At 47.2% G+C, this 19,189-nt stretch overlaps 1 protein-coding gene across 1 annotated transcript in view; it reads right to left on the bottom strand.

Moving 5' to 3' along the window:
* LOC120917543 (cathepsin W-like) overlaps nucleotides 1-19,189 on the bottom strand; it is a 68,031-nt gene that overhangs the window by 33,449 nt on the left and 15,393 nt on the right. The window contains exons 7-8 of the mRNA XM_040328912.1: nucleotides 13,976-14,092; nucleotides 8,242-8,306 (exon numbers count right to left, since the gene is read on the bottom strand). Of these exons, the coding sequence (XP_040184846.1) occupies nucleotides 8,242-8,306; nucleotides 13,976-14,092 (182 nt within the window). The remainder of the gene's footprint in view (nucleotides 1-8,241; nucleotides 8,307-13,975; nucleotides 14,093-19,189) is intronic.

The following is a 19,189-nucleotide window of genomic DNA, read 5'->3' as shown; positions in this document are numbered from 1 at the left end:
AGAGCGAAGAGCAGGGGGGAGAGTGGGCACCCTTGGCGGGTTCCATTGGTGACAGGGAAGGTGGACGAAGTGGCAAAGGGAGTTTTTACCTGTGATAACGGGTTGGTATAGAGGTGTCGGACCGCCTGAAGAAAAGGTCCCCTAAACCCCATGTGTTTCAACGTGGCGAGCATGAAGGGCCAGCCAAGGCGGTCGAACGCCTTTTCTGCGTCTAGGCTTAGGAGCAAAGATTCCGAGCCCTCCCTGCCCGCCACGTCAATTAGGTCAATCACCTTTCTCGTATTGTCCCCCGCTTGGCGGAGGGGGACAAAGCCCACCTGGTCTTTATGGACCAGGGAGGGCAAGACTACATTTAAACGGAGGGAGAGGACCTTCGTAAATATTTTGAGGTCTGAGTTTAATAGGGCTATTGGCCTGTAGCTTGCGCATAATGAAGGGTCCTTGTCAGGTTTAGGAATGAGGGTGATAAATGATCGCTGCATATCCTGCGGGATGGGGGTCTGTTGTAGAAAGGCGTTGAAGAGTTTAGTCATGTGGGGGAGAAGTGTGGGGAGAAAGGTCTTATAATATTCGTATGGAAACCCGTCTGGACCTGGGGACTTGTGGGCGGGCAGGGCCTTAATGGCCCGGGTTAGCTCCTCATCCGTGATGGGAGCATTAAGGGGGATCAGGTCCTCCGGTTGTAGCCGAGGGATGCCCGCCTGTGTCAGGTATTGTGTCATCCTATCAAGTAGGTCGGGGGTGGGTGGGTTATGGGGAATTTCAGGCCTGTTGTACAGATCCGCGTAAAATGCTGCGAATGCGTCCGCAATACTTTGCGGGTGGGATATGGTGTTGCCCGATCTGTCCTGGACCTGGTGCGGGGTGGAAGCGAGGGAGCGATCGGCTAGCTTCCTTGCTAATAGAGCTTGCGCCTTATTGCCCTTATCATAGTATACCTGACGGAGGCGGACAAGGGCCTTCTCGACTCGACCCAGCGCGAGGTCCCGGAGTGTCGACCGCACTAGGGTAATGCGTTTAAGAAGCGTCAGGGAGGGTGAGGTCTGGAGACGGGATTCTAGGGCTTGAAGCTGCGCTTCCGCCTGTTTTTTAGCTGACTCAGCGTTCCTCTTAAGGGCCGATGAGATGGCCATACAGCGTCCCCTGATTACCGCTTTATGAGCGGCCCACAGTGTGGTGGTGGATATGTCCTGCGTATCGTTTTCGCTAAAATACAATTGTAGGGCAGTTTCTATCTCCATTTTGGAGGGGATGTGCTTCAGGAGGAAATCATTCAGTCGCCAGTTACAAGGCCTGCGGTTGGGAGCGGTCAGGTCGAGGGTCAACGTAATGGGAGCGTGGTCAGACCAGGAGATGGGTAGTATCTGTGCGGAGCTAGTAGCGCGTAGCGTGGTATTATTAACTAGAAAGTAATCTATGCGTGAGTGTGTGTGATGGGGGGATGAGTAAAAGGTAAACTGGCGATCCCCTGGGTGAAGCGCCCGCCATGCGTCAAATAGAGCATGTTTCCTCGTAAGCTGGCGGAAGAGCTTGGAGTCCCGCAGGGCCCTAGTCTGAGAGGCCCGGGGGTTCACTACCAGGCGATCCCAGGTTGCTGAGTGGGGTAGGTTGAAGTCCCCTCCCACCACCAATAAACCGTGGGGGGAGCGGGCCAGGCGGGCGAGAACCTGGCCCAAAAATCTGTGCTGATGGGCGTTGGGGGCGTATAAGGTACACAGGGTTATGTCTCTCGAATGCCACGTTCCCCTCAGGATGATAAAGTGGCCCAGGGGATCAATGTAGGTGTCGGTGCAGGTAAAGGGGGTGCCCCGTTTGACCAGGATTGCAACTCCTGCCCGTTTGCGCGAACTAAAGGCCTGGTATATTAAGGGGAAATATCTAGCTGCGAACGTAAAGGAGTCGCCCTTGGAGAAGTGCGACTCCTGTACCATTATGATCTCCGCCCCCGACTGCCTGAATTCCCTTAGTGCTAAATGTCGTTTCTTATTAGAGTTGAGCCCGTGTACGTTCAGGGATAGCAACTTAGCCATGTTGTGGGTGGTGTGGTCGTGAGTCATACTTAGCTGGAGTCAGGTGCGCTACGTCTGGTTCTGGGAGGGTGGGTGGAGGGGCCGCCGGGCCGGCAGCCACCGAGGCGTGCCTTCGGGTCTTGCCTGCTCGAAAGAGGAGAGAGAGAGATCTGGAAAGAAAAGGAGAGGTGTAAGCAAATAAACCGAGGAAGAACACAACATTATTCAACAATAGGGGTCCAGGTGGCCCGAGGGCCCCCGGGACCCAACAGTTCCTTGAGGACCTCCCGACCAAAGAGTCCAAAAATGTGGGTCGGGGGGGCAGGGGGGTGGTGTGGATAAATTCCACCGTGGGGGTTGGGGAAGAAGGAACTTTCAGGCTATTAGCCATGGGGGGGTCCGTAATCAGAAGGGTAGCCTCTACGGGGTCTCGTCCGAGACTGGCCCGATATGTAGCTCAGGGGTAAGGCTTGGGCAACCGGGGGTAAAACCAAAAAAATGTAAACAATGGGCAAGAACAAAACTTGAAAGCTTCATGTAGTGCTCAGGGCGGCTCTTGTGGCCAGGATGACCATCTCATGTAGGCCTGTGCCTGGGGGAGTTGCGGCCAGGGTCGCGGCCTCTGGGGCGCCTAAGCGGCGGGACTTTCTGCCAGACCACCGGTGGTGGGGGTGGTGTAGCCACAAGGTCCCAATCTGGCAGCTGGGGGACAGGGATGTCCAGTGTGTTGCAGAAGGTGTCCAGGTCCTCTGGGTAGCGTAAGGTGGCAGAAGTTCCCTGGTGGCTGGCGGAGAGGCTAAAGGGGAAGCCCCATCGGTACACAATGTCTTTGTCCTGTAAGGTGCGGAGCAGGGGTTGAAGAAGACGCCGTTTCTGGAGGATAATCCAGGAAAGGTCCGGGTAGAGCTGTAGTGGATTATTGTTGAAGACTAGGTTACGAATGGGGCGGGCTTTGCGCATTATGGCTTCCTTCAGCGGGTAGGAGTTTACACGGCATATGACGTCCCGCGGTTTGGAGGCAGGGCCCTTTGGCTTGAGGGCTCGGTGAGCCCTATCCATCTCGATGGTCTTGTCTGCTGGTTCGCCCAGAATGCCATTGAATAGTTTCTGGAGGGTGAGCTGCAGGTCCTCGGCCCCCTCCGCTTCGGGGAGGCCGCGTATGCGGACATTGTTGCGGCGCCCCCTGTTGTCCAGGTCTTCGATGTGCCGCTGCATGTCTCTGAGCATAAGATGATGATCTGATGCCTGGATTTGTGTGCGGTGCACTGCCATTTTAGTCTCTTGGATCTCCTCCTCTGCCATCTCCACTCTGTCAGCTAAGTGTTTGAGACCCGTATGGAGAACTTGAATTTCAGCGCGGCAGGTCGCCTTGACGTCTTCAATTAACTGTTTAAAGTCGTCTTTCGTGGGAAAGGCCTGCATATAGGACTGCCATGGCGGAGGGGGATAATGAGAGGGTCCCCCGGTGTCATGCGTGGGATGGAGTGGGTTGATGGGGGATGGCTGGTGGCTGGGACCTAAGTCTCCATGTTTTCTGGCCTCGGGGGGGGATTGCTGAGATGCGTCCCATGATGCGGACCAGGCCCGAGCCTGTACCTCCATAGAAGTGGGGGCCCCTCCGTGCCATGGGGCACAAGTGCTTGCCATTGAGGCATATGAGGGGGGAGAGATCCCTCTCCTATCCCCGGCCCCGAGATGGATGGCCGGGTGAATAAGCCCCTGTGCTGCGGGAGAGGTGGATTGCGGCCTAGCACTGGCCGGGGAGCTGCCTTGCTGTGGAGAGCCTATGGAGGCCTGGGAGGTGCTGGTGGCTTGCAGGGCCGGGAAATCCTCCCGATTAAATGTGGGTGAGGAGAGCTGGTCCCCGCTTTGCAGCTCAGGGTCTGGGGCAGAGCGGAGCAGGCGGGGGAAGGCCCCCGTACATTGAGTGTCCTGGGGGCCATAGAAAGCCGCGGCCTGTGCCGCGTGGTCTGCGGCAGGGAGATGCGGATGCGGGGATCCACTCACCGGCTGCTGGGAGCCATCCGGGCTCGACGGCGAATCGGATGTCCTCGATCGGGTCGGGGATGGCTCCGGATGGTGAGGTGAGTGAGGGGGAGACGTCCCTGTGCTGAAGGCGGCAGCGTCCGGCGCCATCTTGTCTCCTCCGCCCGGCGGCATGTCGGATGGCCGAAAATAGTGCTTCAGGGTCGAGGATGAGCCTGGCGGGGGTTGGGATGTTCCCCGAGCCTTAGTGGACCTGGTGGTCCGCGATCCGCCCATGGATGGCAGGAATTACCCCCGTTTTGTTGCCTAATTGCTGCGGGCTGGAGAGGAGCTCTCAGGGGATGCTTCCTTCCAGGCTGGCTTCCGGTCACGCCCCATTTTTTTTTTTTTTTACTGACTGGGGGATGGGCCGCCACTGAGCCCTGTAAATAACTAAAAAACATCTAACAGTTTTAGAGCTCCCTTTCCTCCAGTGGGGGACTCGAAGTCCCTGAATATTTGATGTCGTCCTAAGAGCCTCTGCCACTGGCTCTATTGCTATTGCAAAGAGCGCTGGAGAGAGGGGGCAGCCCTGCCTCGTACCTCTATAATTGGAAAAAAGATGATAATTTTCCTCCCAACTTAACTGCTGACATGGGTCTCCCATAGATTATTTGAATCCACTTAATAAATACCAATGGGAATCCCATCCTTCTGAGTATTTCCCACAGAAAAGGCCATTCGATTGTATCAAAGGCCTTCTCTATATCTAAAGAGGCCACTGTCCTAGATCCCTCCTGCATATGATGAGTATGTATATTTGTATAAAGCCTACGTAGATTAATATCTGTTGTTCTCTGTGGCATAAATCCTGTCTGATCTGAATCTATTATATTTCTGAGCAGGGGTTGTACTAGCATACTTACCTGCAAAAGAATCCAGCGATGTCCCCTGTGTAGGCAGCGTCTATCTTCTGGCCCCTCTTCCTTCCCGGCCGCGGTCTCTGGCTCTGTGATTCGCTGGAGCCGTGTGACATCACTCCCATGCATGCACACGGGAGCCGCCATTAACGGCACAGGCTAGGGAAGAAACGGCACTTAGTTTCGTTTCTTCCCCGCGCATGCACAGTTAACATTTTTGGCAGACTTTTTTGGCGGATTTTTGGTGCACGTTTAGGAGATATTTCCACTACCTACAGGTAAGCCTTATTTTAGGCTTACCTATAGGTAAAAGTCCATACAAATAGGTAGATTCAGAAAGAGTTAGGCCGGCTTATCTACAGATAAGCCGACCTAACTCTGAATCTAAGCCGACCTATGTTTAAGTCTATTCTCTAACAGAGATACACTTAAACATATCTAAGATAGGACGGCTTGCGCCGTCCTATCTTAGATTGCAATGTTTTGGCTGACCGCTAGGTGGCGCTTCCATTGCGGCCGGCGTAGATTATGTAAATGAGCTTGTACGCCGATTCACGAACGTACGCGCGGCCGCCGCAGTCGAATTACGTTGTTTCCGTAAGAGATAGGCCGCCTAAAGTTAGAGCTATGCTCTAGTGGCCTAGCCAATGTTAAGTATGGCCGCCGTTCCCGCCACGAAATTAGAAATTTTAACGTCGTTTGCGTAAGTCGTCCGCGAATCGGGATTTACATCGTTTACGTCCACGTCGAAATCAATAGGCCCGTACGGCGTACTTAGCCGCAATGCGCCCTGGGAAATGTAGGCGCCCGGCGCATGCGCAGTGTAAAAAACGTCAAAAAACGTGAGGTCAAGCCTCATTTCCATACAACACGCCCCCCTCCAACCAATTTGAATTAGGCGCCCTTACGCCCGCTCGTTTTAGGCTACGCCACCGAAAATTAGCAGGTAAGTTGATTTAGAATCACTACTAGCCTAACTAATTTACGGCGGTGTAGCCTAAACAGGCTAGGCTACGCCGCCCTAAAGTAAGGCCAATGTACCTGAATCTACCTAAAAGGGTTTACAACAAACTTTAAGCCATGTACACATGGGCTGAATATCGGGTGGTATCGAAAGGTTCAATAGAAACCGGCTGACATTCGGCCCGTGTATATGGCAGGCAGTCTGACAGAAGCCGACCGAATGTCTATCGTCTGTTAAAGGGACATGACCGCAAAAGGTCTGCCGATCAGCATCCGATCGGCACTCTCAATTAATGGCTGAGAGCGCTGACCAGTGTGTTCTGGTGGGGGGACCGTCCCCCTGTCAGAACACGATAGCTCAGCAGGGAGATTGCTGTACTAAAATTGCATAGTTAATACAGAGACTTTCTTGCGCGCTCCTCATTTTTTTTTCAAGCCTGCTGGGTTGAACGGAAAAATAAAACGGATTGTGTGTACCAGTCTTTACAGTATAAAGAACTGGCTTACATTCACAATACCTATGCTTTTTGGAAAGACCCACCCACGAATCACAGGAAATTAATCAGTTTAGCTACCACGCTTGTAATTGGTGCTCAGTTAAAATGCTCAAAAGTGGCAAAGGGATTTATTGTGTTGTGAACGGACGAAAAACGGATGACATCCGATCTGCTGAGATCCGTTTTTAAACCCTTTCCCCTCTTCAAACACACTGTATATAGCTGGTTGACAAGGAGGGAGTGGACATGTAAACGAATATAAAAATTTACATCGGTATCCATTTTTGATCCGTTTTTGTACAACAAAAAAAGTGACTGAACTGAACTAAAAAACTGAACGCTCATGTGAAAGGACCCTACCTCTTTCTTGTCAACTGTTTATATGTATCTAGATCTATTCTGTGTCTTCACTCCCTTCTCATCTGCGTCTATTCTGCTTTGTACTTGAGGTTACTTAGGAACTCTGCCCTCATCAGTCTGTACTAATAAGTATTCGTTCTGAGCTTAGTGTGACAAATTATAGACATGTGCAGAATGGAAAAATATATTTTGTTTCTTTTTGGATAGATTCGTTATTTTGTTTATTAATTTTCTAACGAATCCCAAATTTTCGTAAAGATTCGAATTCAGATCAGTAGAAAAATGATTTACCAATTCAAATTCTGTGTGAAGAATAGCTAGCTGTTAAGGAGCCTGCCGTCACTTAACTGACTCATCAGCTGTCATCAGGCTTCCCTACTGAGAGCTGAAATGTAAACGAAAGAATGCCGGCAATAGAAAATTCAGGAAAAAACAGCGTGGGGACCCCCAATCCATACCAGGCCCCCTGGGCCTGGTATAGATTTTAAGGAGAACCCCACGCCCCAAAATCTAAACCAGACCCTTATCCGAGCATGCAGCCTGGCAGGTCAGGAAAGAGGGGGGATGAGCGAGTACACCCGCTGAACCATACCAGGCCACATGCCCTCAATGTGGGGGGTGCTTTTGGACAGAGGGGCTCTGCCACCCCACAGCCCCTTGTCCTCATGTCCCAACCCTGGGCTGTAGTTGTGGGGGTCTGTGGGTGGGGGGCTTTTCCGAATCTAAAAAAAACTTTTTTTAACAAGGGGACACCAGATCCTGGCTCCCCCTATGTGAATGAGTATGGTACCTATTCACCAAAATAGTGTAAAAAGTTAATAAAGACACTACACAAGTTTGTATTTGGATCCTGTACCCCCAAAACCTTTTTTTGCTCTGCCATGAATATCCACTATGTTCTATTCAATTGATTCCTGTTTTCCAGAAACCCCTAATAACCCCAAATACAACCAGTTGTCATCTACTGCTCATGACACAGATGATTGACTGCCAGTTGAGAACTACAACTTAAAAAGACAAATAAAAAGGATGTTAGAAGGATGTAAGAAGGATAACTGAGGAGGATGGAGAACAACTTTTAGAAGACTATTAAGTAGGGTGACTAAATAAACTACCGGTACTTACATTTGGCGTAGGAATGAAGGAGACATGTTAGAAAGATGACTAGCAAATGATCAAGGCTTGGAGCAAGAGTGACTGAAGCTGGGAGGGAAAGACAACTGATGACATTTTGGAGAAAGACTGATTGAGTTTTGGAAGAGGGAGTGCAAAATATGCAGAACTGTGTCTGCTCAGAAGAATTGAATGTAAAATAAAAAAAAAAAACACTGTTACTATATTATATTATATTATATATAGTATACTATATATATTAAAGTGGAACCCTGCTATCATTTAGAAATAAAATGTCTATATTTTGTTAAAAAAAGCAAGTTTCCCAATAAAAAAAATGGCATTGCACCATCATTTACCCCAATGCTGCTTAATTTATATTATTTGACAAACCTTGGGTCAATACCGACTCACCTGGAGCACAGAAGCATTGAGGCAGACAGTGAGGGTTCCGTACTTGCCAACAAAAGAAGCCATTGCTGTTAAATAAAATTGACAAATTGACAAAGAAAAATCACTTTCAAACTCCAAGTAAATCCTTCATTATCTTTTAGTTGTAAAATCAGCCATGTGAATTTGTACATCAAGGGGTTAAATGTGTTCCCTAGTATGTGTTCTAACTGTATGGGGGATAGGAGTGACTGGAGGAAATGACACATAGTTGTTCCTAGCTTATAGGCACTCACAATCTGCCTTTCCTCTCCTCACAGAACAGGGACGTGTGTGTCTACACACACGTCCCTGTTCTGCCTCTCGTGTCCGCGATCCCACTTAAAGGGACCAACGTACAGCTATGACGGTTCGTGGGATCGGGCCGACGGTCGGCAAGTGGTTAAGTAAAAGGAAATAGACAGCTCATTCTTCAGGCTGGGTTCACACTATCTTCGCATGTGGCTCACAGCAGGAGTTCGGTGTGTCCCTGTTCACTGTTTCAGGTCCGATTTCAGTCCGAATTTTTGTCTGAATTTGGACCTGAAATGGACCAAAAGACGCACAGGGCTCCTGTGCAAATTCACACTGGAGCTCCTGCGGAGATGTGTGAACGGGATTCATAGAGAGCCGGTCACAATCTCCTGCTATGCAAATTGGGTGTGGGGAACCCGCATCCAATTCACAATAGTGTAACTTGAACCCAGCCTTATATGTGACTTCACCCATATTAACTACAGGCATACCCCACTTTTAAGTACACTATGGGACCAGAGCATGTATGTAAAACGAAAATGTACTTAAAGTGAAACAATACCTTTTTTCACTTCTAGGGTGTAGTGGGGTATCAGGAGCTGTAGTTGAGGTCTCAGGGGCTGTAGTGGGGGCAGGGCCGGATTAACAATGGGGCTGATGGAGCTGCAGCTCCAGGCCCCTTTCTCAAGATAGGCCCATTTGCCCAAAAAAAAAAAAAAAAAAAAAATTTTTTTTTTTTTTTTTTTTAAGATTTTTTTTTTCTAAGATCGAATTTGGGGGGTTGTAGCTCGATGACCAGAGGTCACAGAAACCCCACATTTGGGGGTAGGCATGGGAAGAGCTACCCCACAACTGGTTAAAATATGGGACGGCTATCATTTATGGTTCCGGAGATACGGGCCTGCTTGCGCAGCCTGTCAGAAGCTACATTCAGAGCGGCCAATATAAATACAAGCTGACACACTACAGCAGACTGATAGGATCACAGTGCTTATAATAATTACTTGTATATTACTCATGGTAATGAACCCCTTGCCACCCAGGCCAATTCTGACACTTCTCTACTATATGTAAAAATCATCATTTGTTTTTTGCTAGAAAATTACTCTGGTGGTCTTTGCACTTTTTATGTTGCAGGGTACAGAGCTGCACGATTCTGGCTAAAATGAGAATTGCAATTTTTTTGCTTAGAAGATAGATGACGATTCTCTCACGATTGTTGCGGCGTAACATCATCTTTCACATTAAAAAAAATGGGCTAACTTTACTGTTTTGTTTTTATGGTTTTTATTATTCATTGAAGTGGGAAAATGCAGTGTGACATAAAATATTGCAGCAATAGCCATTGTATTCCCTAGAGTCTCTGCTAAAATATATATAATGTTTGGCAGTTCCAAGTAATTTTCTAGCAAATAATATTGCTTTCTAACTTAAGAAACAAGTGTTGGACTTTAAGTGGTTAAATTTAGTTACAATGTTAGTTACAATGTTTCATTTTGTTTACAAACTTCGCAGACTTCCCAGATTTGTTCTTTACACACAGAAGTGTATCCCTTTGATCTAAGAAGGAAGTGTCAGTTACAATGTTTCCTGTTAAATACTTGGCAGACTGCCCGGATATTTTCTTTTGACAGTTGAAAGTCTCTCCACTTGTTATATGAAAGAATCAGCAAACTCTGCATTGAAGATCGTCAGGGGGGTTGAATCGAGATCACAATTTTTTTAACGATTAATTGTGCAGCTCTAGCACGGTATTTGCGCAGCAATTTTTCAAACATGTTTTTTTGGAAAAAAATGTTTCATTCATTAAAAAAACAGTTAGTTAGTTAAGTTAGCACAATTTTTTTTGGTATCCTAAGCGATGCTTTACATTTTTTTAGGTTACATGTTTAGAGTTACAGAGGAGGTCTAGTACTAGAATTATTGTTCTCGCTCTAACGATCGTGGCGTATGTAACCTGTGTGTATCTGGCTCTGATACTACCAGTGCCTACCCAGCCACTGACTAGTATCTCTCCCCAGCCTGTCCCCACACACCCTCTCACCTGCTGACCTGTGGATGGGGGAATCACTCCTGCAGTGTTATTGTGTTCTGCCAGTGCGTACAATGATCAGTGTTGCTAACTATAGCTGGCAGCACTGATTGTTATGGGAAAAAAAAAACAGGCTGGTTGTACTCAAGTTGATTAATAGATTGACTTGTGTAAAACCAGCTAGCCCATACATAGATTGACTATGGCTGGTCTCTGCATAATTGGCGTAATTTCAATCTATGTATGACCCGCTTAACCACTACTCAGTCCCTAAATATCCTTCCACTCCTGTACATAGTGCTCACTGTCATACTCTCCACACTCCTCTCCTGTACATAGTGCCCACTGTCATACTCTCCACACTTCTCTCCTGTACATAGTGCCCACTGTCATACTCTCCACACTCCTCTCCTGTACATAGTGCCCACTGTCATACTCTCCACACTTCTCTCCTATACATAGTACCCACTGTCATACCCTACACACTCCTCTCCTGTACATAGTGCCCACTGTCATACCCTCCACACTCCTCTCCTATACATAGCGCCCACTGTCATACCCTTCACACTCCTCTCCTGTACATAGTGCCTGCTGTCATACACTTCTCTCCTGTACTTAGTGCCCACTGTCGCACCCTCCACACTCCTCTCCTGTACATACTGCTCACTCATACCCTCCACACTCCTCTCCTATACATAGTGCCCACTGTCATACCCTCCACACTCCTCTCCTATACATAGTGTTCACTGTCATACCCTCCACACTCCTCTCCTATACATAGAGCCCACTATCATACCGTCTACATTCCTCTCCTGTACATACTGCCCACTGTCATACCCTCCACACTTCTCTCCTGTACATACTGCCCCATCATACCCTCCACACTTCTCTCTGGTACGTACTACCCTCTGTCATACGCCCTCAATCTTCCTGTACATACTGCCCATTGTCATACCCTTCACACTCCTCTCCTGTACATAGTGCTTTTTTCCGTACCCTTTGTACTCCTCTCCTGTACATAGTGCCCACTGTTAGACCCTCCACATTCCTCTCCCTCACCTGCATATACTTCCCACTTATATACCGTCCATACTCCTCCCCTATGTCGCTTACCCACAAAAACAGTTCTTTAAAATTATACTGAATATCCTCAATGTTACCAGCTCTAGAATGGACACACTTTTGTTAGTTCAACTAAAGGAAATCTCAGTTCTCATATTTGTTCTGCCCCATTATTAGTACTCCTTTAATTTTGTGATTACTACTATGATGTATAGAGGAACATCGGGGATCTCAGCTACTCTAAATATAGCACTTATATAAAAAAGTGGCCCTGAAAATATTTTTTAAATGTTGGCAGCTGTGCACTTAGGCACTGCCCAAGGGCCACCGTCCACCGGGTCAGTAGGGGGCCCCATGAGAGGCTCCTGGGATCCTGTGATAATAAAGCGGTAGTAAACTTTCCTGACATTACTACTTTTTAGAGGCCCTGGGGTAGGTTATGCCACAACGTACAAGTATGCACAGCATATTAGCACATTAGTGTACACTTCAATTTTCAGACTGAGCCCTCCAGTGCTGCGCTGCGATGAATCAGGCGGGGCCCGGGCGCTTCCATCTTCACCCGGTCTTCCTTCTGGGTTCTGTGCCTTTGGTCACTTGCCTTGGCTGGGCTGTGTTCATGTCATTCTCACGCATTTATTTATTATTTATTACACCCCATTCACACCTCCGCGACAAAACGCCCGACGCCGGCCACTCGTGCCGCTGGAGGGGAGAATTCCCATTGCTGTCTATGAGATGGTTCACATCTCATAGACGCCGTACACCTGCGGCATGAAAAAAAGTCCCGGACCCTTTTTTTCAGGCGGCATTGGCGTTCGGCCATACAAAGCAATAGGAAGGATTTGTAAAAAAAAAGTTACACTATTCGCGGCAAAATACGCCGCGTACGCGGCGTTACTTGTCGCGGAGGTGTGAATGCAGCCTAAAAGGCCCCACCAAAATCCTCAGCACCAGGCCCATGATGTTCTTAATCTGGCCCTGAGTGGGGGTGTCAGGGGCACACTGGAACAGGGTGGGCTATGCTCTCTGAGCTTCAGCTCCTTCTATCGCGGTTGCAAAATGTCTGTACAGTACTTGTAAGGCACTTAGGGGTATGTCCTTACTCGTGAGTGTATGTAAAGTGAGTGTACTTAAAGCGGGGTATGCCTGTATAGGAGTGAACAATCTGTGTTTGCCATTCAAACAAACAACTTTATGAAATATGATGGTCTTGGCAAATTCGTTTTTCTAAAATGGATCCCTTTATGGCCCGGTTCACACTAGGGCCACAGGGTCTCTTTAAAGCGGATGTGCCACAAAAAAAAATATTAAAAGCCAGCAGCTACAAATACTGCAGCTGCTGACTTTTAATATTAGGACACTTACCTGTCCTGGAGTCCAGCGCTGTCCGCAGCAGAGGACAAGCGATCGCTCGTCACTCTGCTGCTCCCCCCGCCATCCTCAGTGAGGGAACCAGGAAGTGAAGCGCTCCGGCTTCACTACCCGGTTACCTACGGCGCATGCGCGAGTTGCGCTGCGCCGCTGATTGGATCCCGCTGTGCTCTGGGAGCCGAGTGTTCCCAGAGCACAACGGGGGGAGGACAGGAGGTGACGTTCTGCCCGCAGTTTACTCTAAACTGTGTGGCCGGAAGTGGGTGCAAATACCTGTCTTTAGACAGGTATCTGCACCCCCCTCCCCTGAAAGGTGTCAAATGTGACACCGGAGGGGGGAGGGTTCCGATCAGCGTGAGTTCCACTTTAGGGTGGAGCTCCGCTTTAAGTATAAATTAAAAATGTTATTTAAATCACATTTATATTAAAGTAAAATTAAAATTTTATATTTCACTTTATTATTACTACTGAGGGGTTGAAAAGCTCACTGTGAACAGTATATAGAAGTGATGATGGGTCCCTTTTTAATAAAATATGAGGGGTCTAAATTGACCTCTGGGGCTGCATTCACACCTCGGCGTATATACGCCTGAAGCGCGACGCTCGTGCCGCTGGAGGGGCGAATTTCCATTGCTGTCTATGAGATAGTTCACATCTCACGCCGAAACGCCGTACGCCTGCCGCCTGAAAACAAGTCCCGGACCCTTTTTTTCAGGCGGCTTTCGGCGTTCGGCATAGACAGCAATGGAAATAATTTGTAAAAAAAAAAAAAAGTTAAACAAATCGCAGTGTGAATGCAGCCTAATACCTCATCTGTATGCAGTAGAAGGAGATCTGAGTTTGGTATTTTTTATAATTGTGTTTATTGTTTGTTTAGGTGTTTTTCGTAACCTTACAAAAAGCAAAAAAATTTATAAATTGTAATAAATAAAGTGGATTACATTCCTATATTCTCTATGGAAGACATGTGTGCTCTTGCATAGGTATTATCCTTACCTTGTTCATCTGCAGGCAGTTTTACAAAATAATCAATCCGTCCAACTTTCTCAAAATGACTTTTACAGTGCTGCCTTGGTCCCCAATATGGGTAATCCTTTTCGGTTACCAATCCCTCTTTACATAAAAAAAAACAGAGAGATAATAAATATAGGTATAATGTAAAAGATGTAAACCGCGCTAACCCAAATAATAATAATGAAATGCAGCTAAATACAGAGATCCAGCGCACACATCACAGGTGTGATGAATCAAACCCACAATCTAATGAGAAGCCTGAAAATAGTGATAATAAAATGAGTAAATGGTGCTGCAATTAAATGATAGTTCGAATAAAGAACTAAATATGATGTGAAAGAGAAATGTGTATAATGCGCAACCTAAAGTCGCATAACTATGCGACTATTAATGATTGGTGTAATATAATTAAAAAATTAACCACAGTGTTTACTATAAGTGAAATAGTTAACCACCAACACCTTGCATGTGAAATAATCCTGAATGATCACATAAATCAATACAAAAAAAAAAAAAAAGGGAAAAATAGTCCAAATGAATGAATGTGACAAAAAAAGTGCAAAAAAGCTAGGAGATAAAGTCCGTGATGGATGCACCGCTCTGTCAGCTGGATTGGAGATATTCCATTACAAATCTTCAAAATACTTGACACTTTTCCTATATATGTATAAGGTGGCCGCTTACCGCAACTCAGATGAAAATGGGCTCATCACAAAGCAAATGGATCCTCTGGCTCCAACCTCTCCACCAAGATTTCACCCTTAAGGATTGATCACCGGGATCCTGCAGCCCTGGATGTCCACTCACCTCTCTTTTTTTTTTATTTTATTTTTTATTTTATTTTTTTTGTATTGATTTATGTGATCATTCAGGATTATTTCACATGCAAGGTGTTGGTGGTTAACTATTTCACTTATAGTAAACACTGTGGTTAATTTTTTAATTATATTACACCAATCATTAATAGTCGCATAGTTATGCGACTTTAGATTGCGCATTATACACATTTCTCTTTCACAATAAATATAGGTAAGCAGTAAGGTAAGAAGCTTGGTCGCGGTTACTAAAGTGTAGTTATATCTGCCAGACCACTCCTGGCCATTAATTGCTAATCCATGTTAAGAAGGTGACTCTGTTGCAAGTACCAAACATGTGGCCTGCAAAATCTACAAACTGCAAACTTTAATATGAACCCCATTGAAATCAAAGAGAGTTGAATTATGAAATTCAATTCTCTTTATTTTCAAGGCCAATAATAAAAGATTATTGAACAAAGGGCTTGGGGAGTTGGACACTGCCAGGGAGGACCACTTTCAGACCGCTCACGGTGGATATACTGTACATAGCTATATGCTACCATAACCATGGTATTTTTTAAAACGGCGGGTGATCTGCTTTAACATAAAAGTGGTCTCAGCAGCAGATTCGCTGCAAGATCACCCCTCCTGCCGCAATCAGTAGTCTCCCCCTGCTTACTGGAGCCGCTGGTAGCGGTGGAAACGATCTGATCCCTGGGATGGATGGGCAAGAAGTCGATTGAGTGCAAGATGGCCCCCACTTGACTCTATGCCCTTGGAGGACCAGAGCGATGTCAAATGTCACTTACGCCCTCCGGCCTTAAAGGGCTAATTTTTTTTTATTGCTTTTAAATGTAAATGTAGTATTGAGGTATTTTTTACCCCAGATCTTACATTAAAGAGGCCCTGTCATTCTTTTTTCAAAAGTGATCCAACATTTTTTTTAAAGGGACAGTGTCAAAATAAAAAATAAAAACTTTTTTTTTAAGTGCCCCATCCCTCTTAGCACACGCGCAGAAGCGAATGCATATGCGTTCTCCTGCGCCCGCGAGCACGGACGGACGGGGCACTTTAAAAATTGTATTTTTTACACTGACACTTTAAAAACAATGTTTTAAGTAATCTGTGTTTAAACCACACATGTGAGGTATCGCAATGATCGTTAGAGCAAGAGCAATAATTCTAGCAAAGGGGCCAGCCTGAAGTGATCTATCAGAACTTAATTTTCTGACTATAGTTCCAATTTAAATATCTTTCGCCAGGGAGAAGTACTTTTATTAATGCTTAAAATAAAACAAATGTAGCGCCTATGTACTTTCAGTCCAGGTGCTATCTTAAATTTAGAGGGGGATGAGAGAGTTAGTTTACTCTCATCCAATCTAATTCTTGTAAATTAGGCCTCTACTCTAGCTGGGCTGTACTGCCCGTTCATTTTGTGTTCCAGAGATACCTTTCCATCTCTGGGCGACAGGTGGCAGCAGTGGAGTTCAGTCTGAACGCCTCTTGCCAGCAGCCAATCAGAGGAGTTTCTCCCTCGCGGGGCATGCTGGGGGAGGGTACTTCTAGGGGAGACGCCATTTTTGGAGGGGCGTCTTCTGCTGGTTCCGGGTGCGGCACCCACCTTCAAGGTGTGCGCACATCACGGGCCCCGGCGATATGGCCTACCAAGCTCGGGCGCACGTGCTACGCGGTGTCCTTAGCTCCGGGACCATGATGGTTCGGAGCAACTGAAGCTGTGGTGGGGCCCCAGTCATCCACTGGGTCCCCCAAATTTCTGAAGAAGATCCCAAGCGAGTTGTGCTGTTCAGTGGGGAGCCAGTCTGAGGAGAGCCCGGAGGCAGGCAATCCAATAGGGCCTAGACAATCCATTGGGGATCAAGGTGACCGGACATTGACAGTTTGTCTGCATGGCAACCTGTCAGTCGGTGACCATTTGCGAAGACTACCTGGGGGAGATTCAGGCAAATTACAGTACTGAGAAGGATTCGCTGTACTATCTATGTTCCAGAGAAAAGGGCTTGTGGCAGAGGTTCCACTTCTATCCTCATTGCAGCCAAGTCTGTGGCAGAGACTTGTTCCTTCTCAAGGTTCCGAGTGATACCCTGGCTGCCAGGTCGGTGTGAGAGGCCTGTCCAGGTACACTATATCCCCTCGGCTGAGGGGCGACGAAAGTGAGAGTTTTATGCGAAGCAGGATTGCTTCTGTTCTATCCAGGCCTGAATCTGCAATTTCTCTTCTTCACCAACCTTTCTCTATCTACCGAAAAGTTCACTGTTTGCCGTGTTGGGCAAGAATAAAAGCACAGAAAACGACACCCTGCTGTTTGGACATTCCGTCATTTGCTTTCATCACCATCATCATCGCTACCCCTAGACACATCACAGAAGGTAACACGCCGACCCAAATCTAACCAGCGGCTCCTGCGGGGGTAGCGCTACACAAAAAAATCCGCAATTCCATGAAATAAGCTTTGGGGGGTGCTCTAATTCTGTCTGTGAAGTGGTACACTTGTATGATGTACTAAAGCAAAAGTAACATATATACGGTGGAAAAAGTACCATTTAAAAAAACACCATTTGAATTGCTGCTAAATAAATGATATTTCCCGACTGCTTGTTCTGTTTTTGAACAAAATGGCCAAGGTTCCCTTCAACAGCCATACCAGACCCTATCCTAGATAAGTGTAGCGCTACCCCCTCAGGAGCCGCTGATTGATTTGGGATCGGCATATTAAGTTACCTCTATGTGATGTTTAGGGGTGAAGGTAGTGAGCAGAGCAATAACCGAATGTCCAATCTGTAGTTGAAGTTTTCTGAATGCTTTATTTTCTTGGCCCAACACGACCAACATCAACTTGAGGTAGATAGGAAAGGTTGATGAAATAAAGTAACTTTGCAGTATCAGACCTTGGATAAGGAAAAGCAGTCCTGCTTTTCTACAGCTGTAACGATACGTCGCCACTCTAGCCAGAGTGGGCGAAGTGCCCCTGGACAGACCTCTGCCACAGGCCTGGCAGCCAAGGTGTCACTTTAGGTTGCTGGGAGGAACAAGTCTCTGCCACCGACTTGGCTCTGATTAAATTAAGATGCCAGATGAAACCTCTGCCACAGGCTCAATGCTGACAATGTGAACAGCAGAGCGAATCCTCCCAATCGGTCACGTTGAGGTCACCGGTTAACAGTGCAAATGTACCTGTCAATGTCCGGTCATCAGATCCCAATGCTGACAATGTGAACAGCAGAGCGAATCCTCCCAATCGGTCACGTTGAGGTCACCGGTTGACAGTGCAAATGTACCTGTCAATGTCCGGTCATCAGATCCCCGATGGTTCGTTCAAGCCCTTTTGGATAACATGCCTCCGGGTTTTCCTCAAGCCGATCCCCCACCGAACGGCATACAGCCTGGGATCTCCTCAGTAGAAGTGGGGACCCAGTAAGTCACTGGGGCCCCTTTGTGGCATCATTCGCTTCCAGGCCAGGAGGGCCCAGAGTCAGGAACTCCTCGTATCGCGCGACCCCAGGCCAGGTAGGCCATAGTGGTGGGGCCCGCGATTGTGCGCACACCCGGAACCAGGAACCCACGAAGAACCCAGAACAACGGCCTCCGCCACAGAAATACTCCCTCCCAGCATGCACAGTGAGGCCCAAACTCCTCTGATTGGCTGCTGGGAAGAAGCGGCTCCGCCTGGATCCCTCTGTCACCATCTACTGCCCAGGGATGGTACCGCATCCCTGGAACGCAGACTAACCCACAGAACAATCCAGAATTTGGCGACAGCCAAATTTAACAAAATTAAGAATGAGAGCAACTTATCTCTCTCATTCTCCCACTAACTTTAGCGTAGTGCCCTTTTGAAAATAAAGGGGGCGCTGCATAAGAAAAAAAAAATTAAGCAGGGTTCCCTCTAAAAGTCTATACCAAACCCTTATTCTTGATCAGGGTCATGTATGGATTTTAAGGGGAGACTCAGCGCAAAAAAACAAGAAAAAATAAGCGTGGAGTCCATATTTGGTTAATGACATCACAAGGGATTCCCCACTTTTTTGTTTACATCCTGATGCCAAGGTGAGAAATTTAATTTCTGGTGTTTTGTCAGCAGTTGTCATTCATCATGATTGACATGTCTGACATGACATTGACATGACATTGCTGAACAACATGATTGGTGATGGATTTACACTGTGGGACATTGTCAAATGTGTGGTCTTTCTTTTTTCTTCTACTGTCTTCCCCTTACTTATTCATGTAAGGGGGCTAAATAACGGTGGGCCCCTTATTTTTATTGGCTTCCAGATTCCGATTAGTCCTCCATGCAGACTTCCACGTTCACTGGACCGGGATGTGGAAAACAGGCCCTTGTCCCCCTGGCAGCATCCCCAGGTTGAGGGATGTGACACGG

This window comes from Rana temporaria, chromosome 11 (assembly GCF_905171775.1).
Source record: "Rana temporaria chromosome 11, aRanTem1.1, whole genome shotgun sequence".
NCBI classification, from domain to species: domain Eukaryota; kingdom Metazoa; phylum Chordata; class Amphibia; order Anura; family Ranidae; genus Rana; species Rana temporaria.
Note: the sequence above shows the minus strand (reverse complement) of the source record. Positions and strands in the feature narration are given on the sequence as shown.